The 8686-nt window shown below is 48.5% G+C and overlaps 1 protein-coding gene across 1 annotated transcript in view; it reads left to right on the top strand.

Annotated features, from left to right (window-relative positions):
- Positions 1–1853: 1853 nt before the first annotated feature.
- The window catches only part of LOC126980581 (zinc finger protein ZIC 4-like), a 26903-nt gene continuing 20070 nt past the window's right edge, over positions 1854–8686 (top strand). Inside the window, exon 1 of the mRNA XM_050830660.1 lies at positions 1854–3503. Within this exon, the coding sequence (XP_050686617.1) occupies positions 2699–3503 (805 nt within the window). The 5' untranslated portion in view covers positions 1854–2698. The remainder of the gene's footprint in view (positions 3504–8686) is intronic.

Here is an 8686-nt window from a genome sequence, read left to right as displayed (position 1 = left end):
CAATGCGATGAGTACGATAATTTGGCAACTCTGAATTCAGTGGCCATGTGTCGCGCGTGATGGGCGGGTGCATGCGATTTTCCGGTCACGTTTTATCGCTGTTTTCTTCGCTATTTCAGCTCGTTGTGTGCTCGTGACGGCGGGAAAGTGTGCGTTGTAGTGTTCGGTGAGTGTGTGTGTTAATTCGAGAGGAGGACCATCGGGCCAGCGCATAGGAGGACCATAGGTATGTTAGATTTCTCATGTGTTTTTTCTAAGCATTTTCTTTTTCGTATCTGTCTTTACAAACCTATTTACCTATGTGCATAGATTTACAAATTTAACCTATTTACACGGTTATTTACACGCAGATAGTGATGCTCGCATGTTATTTTTTTTTTTTTGTATCTGGGAATATTTTTTGTTAATGTTTACGCGGCGTTGTGAATACGTGCGTTCGTGCGTGCGTTATATGGTCTTCCCCAGGTGTTCCTCCCCATGTCTTATTCCCCATGGGGTGATCACGTGCACAGAACCATTGACATTTCCGGGTACGGCTGAAACACTCCTTAGAACCCGACGTTATTTACACGCGGTTAACGATTCTCGAATGTCTGTTTTCTCTCCTTGGAAAAAATATTATCTTTGCTTATATTCGTGTGTGCGTTCTGTGTTCTTCCCCATGGTCAGCGCACGTGGTAGACTCGCTATCGCCAGCACAGAAGAACTGACAGAACAGAAGAAAAGAGAAAACAGAACAAAACTAAAAGATTCAACAACGCCATTCAACAACGCCATTCAACAACGCCATTCAACAACGCCGATCAACAACGCCGATCAACAACGCCGATCAACAACGCCGATCAACAACGCCAATCAACAATCAAGAATTAAGAATAAGTCATAAGTTGGAGCCGTTTGTACAAAGGCAATTCCACGCCTACTATAACTGGACTGGACTGGAGTGGACGCCTGAAGCTTTCATTTATAGAACCCGACGTTATTTACACGCAGTTAACGATTGACGTTTATACGGCTGAAACACTCATTAGAACGCGACGTATAGCTCCTACCTGACCTTCAAAAACGTTCGTAACAGGAGCCCCAAACGTTTGACAGCCCATTCTGCCATTCCGTCGGTGCTTGGGCTCGAACCCGCGACCTCTATATTGGTTGTGAGGCGAGCGAGCTACCAGAGTGTGTTTCTTTGTTTGTGTGTTTGTTTGTGTGCGTGTATCAGATCATTGAAAAGAAGAAGAAGAAGAAGAAGAAGAAAAACAAACGAAGTGGTAAAGAAGGTGAGCGGGACACACACACACACACACACACACACACACACACACTTGGCACTGATGAGACACCTGTTGACACCCGCTTGGCACTGGTGGAAGAGGAGGAGGAGGAGGAGGAGGATGAAGAGGAGGAGGAGATGTAATAGTATATGATAGGGAGATAAGTGAAAGGAAGGAGAAGAGAGGAAGATGGGGAGGAAGGAATGGGAGGAGGAGGAGGAGGGGAGGAGAAAGTAAGGGGAAGGGGAAGGGAAAGGATTGAGAGAGAGAGAGAGAGAGAGAGAGAGAGAGAGAGAGAGAGAGAGAGAGAGAGGAAGTGGTGAGGTGGAAGAGAGGGGAGGGGGAAAAAGGGGGAGGAGGAGGAGGAGGAGGAGAGAGAGTGACAATTTATCGTTTGCTCATGTGTGTGTGTGTGTGTGTGTGTGTGTGTGTGTGTGCCCCGCTGCTTACACTGTTGTCACCGCGCCCTCCCGTGTCACATGGCGGGGGTCACCTCGCCCCCTGGGATCTGCCGACACGCCCCCCGCCACCAGGAGCAGGGGGGGCGTGGTGGGGGTCGGGGCGGCGGCTGCATTCATAATTCTTTTCCTTGCATCTGTTTGTTGTTATCTTGTGTTTAAATGACCGCGAGTGTGTGTGAAGTGTTGTGGCGGCGAGGCGCGCACACACACACACACACACGCCCTGTCATCGCAGCATGGCGTTGCGTGGTGTGGATCAGCGTGTAGCGAGGCGCGCCGCACGTGGCCGCACGCCCGCCGCCGCGCCAGGCCCATGCACGCCACGCCGCCCCACGCCCGGCCAGCACGCGGCGTACTGAGCGCCTCGGCGGAGGTGGCCAGGCCACGCCTTCCCCAGGTCGGCACGCCTCCCCCTGGCGGCCGCGCCGGGCGGCCAGTGGGTGGTGGCCGCGGGGGAGGAGCCGCCCCGCCGGGCCCGGCAAATGGGAAGGGCCGGCCGCAGCAGGAGGGTCTGAGGGCGTGGCCGCGGCGTCCCGGCGGCGCCAATCAGGTCGCGCGCCGCCCCGTCCCGCTGCGCGCACCGCCGGCCGCCGTGGCCCCCCGCGGTGCGCGGCGAGGCGTGCCGCTAAAGCCTTCATGATGAATCGGAGGAAGTCCACACGAAGCCCAGGTGTTGAGGTGAAGGTAGCGCCGCACCGCTCCGGCGGACTCAGTCGCTCGTTGGTGGCGGAACGAAACGATACTCGCGGAGTGCTCGAGGCGAGAAGTGACGGAGTGTTGGCCGCGCAGTGACGGGATCTAGCACGACAGCGGCGAGCAGTGCAGTGCGTGTGTGGGGTGGAGGAGGTGCTACTGCGACACACACGGTAGCGGCGGCGCTCAGCGGCAGCAGCAGCGGCAGGCCCGTGCGCCGCGGCCGTTCCCTGCGTCCTGGTGGCCGTGGCCGCGTGCCCGCGCCCCGCCACCATGCTCAACCCCTTCATGGACGGCGGCCACATGGGCTCGCTGATGGGGCACAAGCTGAGCCCCCCGACGCACCACATGGGCACGGAGGGCCTGGCGGCCCACGCGCAGGGCAACCAGTACAACAACGGCTACGGCATGAGCCACCACCCGGTGCACCACGGCCACATGAGCACCTACCCGCGGGAGCTGTTCCTGCGGCGGGACCACATGGCCTCGCTGGGCACGCTGGGCACGCACGACCTGGCCAACAACCAGCACATGTTCGGGGCCACGCTGGCGGGCCACGACCCCTCGTCCATGATGTTCCCCGGCCTGCACGACGCCCACCACGGCCACATGAACAACATGAACCGCCTGGCCGCCGGCATGGACTGGTCGCACCAGCAGATGGGCTCCCAATTCCACCACGGCATGAACCACATGAACATGAACCCCATGACGGCGGCGCACGCCCCCGGCGCCTTCTTCAGGTACATGCGGCAGCCCATCAAGCAGGAGCTGTCCTGCATGTGGGTGGACCCCGACCAGCCCAACCCCAAGAAGCCGTGCAACAAGACCTTCACCAGCATGCACGAGATCGTCACCCACATCACCGTGGAGCACGTGGGCGGCCCCGAGTGCACCAACCACGCCTGCTTCTGGCAGAGCTGCCCCCGCAACGGCCGCAGCTTCAAGGCCAAGTACAAGCTGGTCAACCACATCCGCGTGCACACGGGGGAGAAGCCGTTCCCCTGCCCCTTCCCCGGCTGCGGCAAGGTCTTCGCCAGGTCGGAGAACCTCAAGATACACAAACGAACGCACACCGGTGAGTACACGAGTCAGCTGAGTGGTGTGTAGCCTGGCGGGCACGCCAGGGTAGCGTAGCGTAGCCTAGAGTAGTGATGTAGTGAGGCAGTGAAGTAGTGTACACAGCGGCCAGACGGGCGGACCTTTATAACAAATTACACACACGCCGCCGCCGCCGCCGCCTGACCGCCAGTCCGGCCGCCCGCGCCGCGCCGCTAATACAGTCCAGCTGGGCGGTCCGGCGGAGTGAAGTGTGGAATGTGTTGTGTGTAGTGACCACCGCCGAGGCCCGTGGAGATAGAGTCCTTCATACCCAGAGCGAGAGTCCGCCAGCCTCTCCGTGCCCTAAATATATAGAGTCCACTTAATGAAAGGGTCTAGTGTGGGGCATAGTATATAGGCAGACCTGTCGCCGCCCTCAGTCCCCAGTCCGTGCCCTGAATACAGTCCTTGGTAGTGTTGAGTGTGGGGCGGACAGTCCGATGCATCTACACACACACACACACACACACACACACGCCTTCCGCTGTCTTCCCCGCCGACAGTCCGAAGCCAGTCCAACTATCCATGCCCACACACACACACACACACACACACACACACACACACACACAGACACACACACACAGTTCACCACCCCAGTCCACAAGTCCGCCCGTCCGTGCCCCGAATAGAGTCCAATTAAACGATTAACTGCTAATTTCCAGCCGCTTGAGTTATTGGCGAGAGAGGGCGGAAGGGGCGAGCCATTCGTCTTGGTGAAGTGTAAAACGTTAGCCAGGAGGGAAGAGGCAGGAAGGGAAGGAAAGGAAGGGGAGGTAGGTAGGAGCCTGGAGTCGTTGCTGGTGGTCAGTTTCTATCGTACATCCTACCGCGGTGCTCTCAAATCCTCCTCCTCCTGTGTGTGTTAGCAGATAGAAGTTATAGAAGGTAAGGAAGGGAAGGTAGGAGCCTGGAGTCGTTTCTGGTGGTCAGTTTCTATCGTACATCCTACCGCGGTGCTCTCAAATCCTCCTCTTCCTAATCCTATTCCTCCTTCGTCAGTGTTCTTCCTGCAGGAGTTCTAAGGTAGAAAGGATAGCTAGGAGTCCTGGGTCGTTCGTGGTGGTCAGATCCTCGCTTACATCCTACCGCGGTGCTCTCAAATCCTCCTCTTCCTAATCCTACTCCTCCTTCGTCAGTGTTCTTCCTACAGGAGTTCTAAGGTAGGAAGGATATAGGTAGGAGTCCTGAGTCGTTCGTGGTGGTCAGATCCTCGCTTACATCCTACCGCGGTGCTCTGAAATCCTCTTCCTCCTCCTCCTCCTATATATTAATTCTTCGTCTGTGGAAGAGTAGAAAATATAGCAAGGTCTTGAAAGGAAGGAAGGAAAGATAGGAAATACTGTTTAGTTCAAGTTCATCTAATACTCTGGTCTTCCTCCTCCTTCCTATATGTTCCTTTCATTTTCTTGTGTTTTAAAATTAGGAATATAGGAAGAAAAGAAAGACACGATAGTTATTTAATTTCTCTCTTACCCTTTTTTTCCTCTCCTCCTCCTCCTCCTCCTCCTTCTTCTCTTCCTTTTGTTTTTGTGTGTTTTAAAATTAGAAAGGAAGGAAGGAAGGAAAGTAAGATAGGTTAGTTAGTCTCTCTCTCTCTCTTCCTCCTCCTCCTCCTTCTCATTCTTCCTATATATTCCTCCTCTTCCGTGTACGCTTCCTCTTCCTCCTCCTCCTCCTCCTCCTCTTCTTCCTCGTGAGTGCATTGTTTTGTGAGAGTGTGAGGGAAAAGGAAGAAGAGGAGGAGGAGGAGGAGGAGGAGGTGAGAATTTAGCGGCGGCGGTGGTGTTGACGGCGGAGGTGGCGGCGGAGGAGCGGCGGTGATGATGGTGGTGGTGGTGGTGAGTGAGCTGACACCACCACCACCACCAGTAACACCAATATCATCACCACTAACACTAACATCATCACCACTAACACCACCACCTCTCAACTCCACTCGGTCAACACCACCTTTTCATCACCACTAAAATATATAAGAGGGAAGGTAAATATTGGCTTTGTGTGTGTGTGTGTGTGTGTGTGTGTGTGTGTGTGTGTGTGTGTGTGAAATTATATTATTTTTCTGTTTATTTATTTATTTACATACTTTAAATTTTGTCATGATTATTATTAGTGTTAATATTATTATTATTATTATTATTATTATTATTATTATTATTATTATTATTATTATTATTATTATTATTATTATTATTATTATTATCGTTATTATTTGAAGGGAAGGATAAGGAGGATATTTCAAACTATATATATATAATTAAAATTCATTGTGGTGTAATTAACAACATCATAAATTCTCGTCAATATCTATACAACAATCTAATGTAATTTTAAAAACATCAAATTTAACAACATCTGCTCTAATTAACAACATCTATTCTAATTTAACATCTAATCTCATCTAACAATATCTGATCTCATTTAATAACAATCTTTATATAAATCTAATTAAAATTCTTCCTTACGACAACGATCATTTTATACATCTTAATTAATTCCTCGGTTAATTTTTCCTTCTTTATTTTCCTCTTCCTCCTCCTCCTATTCCTCCGGTTCCTATTCTTCTTTTCCTCTTCTTCCAGTTTGTCTTTTCCTTCCTTTCCTTTCCTTTCCTTTTCTAGTTAATAATTTTTTCCTCTGTATCCTCCTCGTCATCTCCTTCTTTTCCTTATTCAAATAATTTTTCCTTTCCTTTCCTTTCCTTTCCTTTTCTGGTTAATATTTTACCCTCTGTATCCTCCTCCTTTTCCTCTTCTTCTTTTCCTTATTCAAATCGTCTTTCCTTTCCTTTCCTTTCCTTTCCTTCTGTTCTGTTAAATATTTTCCCTAACAAACATCTAATTCATCTTTTCCTTCAACAATCAAATTTCATCTTTTTTAATTATTCCGTATAACAATGAAGGCACAATTATTCTCATTAACAATTCTCTGTAACACACTTCTAATTATACTTTTCCTTCTACAATCAATTTTCATCTTCATTAATTCTTCCGTATAACAATAATCAAGGCACAAACTTCATTAACAATTGTCCCTAACACTCATCTAATTAGTCTTTCCCTTCAACAATCACTTCACAACCCTTAATCAGCACTTCTCGGCGACACACACACACACACACACACACACACACACACACACACACACACACACACGCCAGATCGTTTCCGGCCATTATGTAAATCCTCTCTCTTAGTATTCGCGGCGGAGGGGCGTCGCGGGAGTCGAACCCTGAAATTATTACGTTCGATGTAGCCTGATACGGCGACGCTATGGTTTTTAACACGCGCTAATTGGATGCTGCTCTTGACATTCGCGGCGGAGAGTGTGAGCGTAATGGTGGTGTTGTGGTGGGTGTGGCGGGTGCCCTCAGTGTTGTGGTGTGTGTGGCGGTGCCCGCATTGTGGGCGAGGGGAATAGATCAGTGCGGTGCTGTAATTATCGGCTTAGCGAAGCCAGATATCATCTCTAAAACAAGCTGAGATGACACGCGCCGATTCTCCGGGATGTGGATTAATACGAGGATGGCAATCTTGAAAACGAGCTGAGATAACGCTCGCTTCAGGTTTATGTACGGGGGAAATACTGTAAATACCATCATAATATATATATATATATATATATATATATATATATATATATATATATATATATATATATATATATATATATATATATATATATATATATATACACAGGCCCGTAATTTCTGGAGGGCTATGGCGGCTATAGCCCCCATGCAGTGTTTTCTATATCGGCCTCAAAATGCCCCGAAAAGTGCTTATTTTAAATATTTCCCCTGCCGTGCATGCCCGCCTCGCTCGCCACCCTTCCTCCCCACCTCATGAACCTGTGATGTTCTCTGGACACTCAAAATCTGCCAAAATTACAGGCCTGATATATATATATATATATATATATATATATATATATATATATATATATATATATATATATATATATATATATATATATATAATGGTGAAAGATGACGTGCCTTTATTGAGTAGGATGTGAATACAATGATACTATATATCGATGTAAGGCGACGCTCCTCTTTTCAGTACGATGCAAATTCTATGACAAAATCTAAGACGATAGCGATTCCCTAATTTCCGTACAATACAAACACATCACAATCCGTAAGTACGTCTGTGCGATGTCACAACGACTGTAGATACCATGACAGTAATTACCGATACTTATTCAGTACGATGCAGATACGGCTGTACGATTAACGATGTAAGGTAAACTCCCTCATTCTGTTTGATACAATTACGTCTTTAGCGGTGAAATTACGCCAAGCTTACAACCTTCTTCTTCCTTACGATAAAGATTCCAACCCTATTCTTCACTACGATAAAGGTTCCAAGCCTATTCCTCACTCTACGATAAAGGTTTCAAGCCTGTTCATCAGTACGATCCGATTCTCCGATAACGTCACTTGGAATCCATTAGCGGCGATGTGCATGTCATTATGATCCCCCTCAGCGATGGAATGACGATAGCCCGATCCTCTTTATTACGATACAATGCGATAGCTTGATCTAATTATGGGATCTGATTCTCTCTTGTCTTCTGTTCTTCTTTTTCTTTTCTTTCTTTTCTCGTTCTTGATTCTTCTTTACCTCCCTATTCTTCTTCTTCTTCTTCTTCTTCTTCTTCTTCTTCTTCTTCTCCTTCGTTGATTTCCTGTCCTTTTCTTTCGTCTCAATCTTCTTTTTCCTCCTTAATCAATCATTTTCTTTGTATAATTAAACGACAAATTCGCTTTTCTCTCGTTAATCACTATGGTTTTTTTTTGGTATCATGTTCTCAATAAAGTGTGTGTGTGTGTGTGTGTGTGTGTGTGTGTGTGTGTGTGTGTGTTAAGAAAGAGAAGGAGTCCGCCCCATGACTAAGCTTTTTCAGTGCTTGTCAGAATGGGCTTAAAGCTTTCTAAGGGACGTCTTCATTAGCTGGGTAGGAGGGAGGGAGGGAGGGAAGGAAGGAAGGAAGGAAGGAAGGAGAGGAAAGAAGGAAGGGCTAGTTAGGAGGGAAGGAAGGGAAGAAAGGGAGGAAAGAAGGAAGGACAGACTAGTTGAGAGGAAGAAGGGAAAGAAGGAAGGAAGGAAGGAAAGGAAAGGAAGGAAAGAAGGAAGGAAGTATTAAAAGGAA

The sequence above is a fragment of the Eriocheir sinensis genome, chromosome 44 (genome assembly GCF_024679095.1).
Source record: "Eriocheir sinensis breed Jianghai 21 chromosome 44, ASM2467909v1, whole genome shotgun sequence".
In the NCBI taxonomy this organism is placed as follows: domain Eukaryota; kingdom Metazoa; phylum Arthropoda; class Malacostraca; order Decapoda; family Varunidae; genus Eriocheir; species Eriocheir sinensis.
The sequence above is the reverse complement of the archived record's forward strand: the minus strand, read 5'-3'. Positions and strand labels throughout refer to the sequence as shown.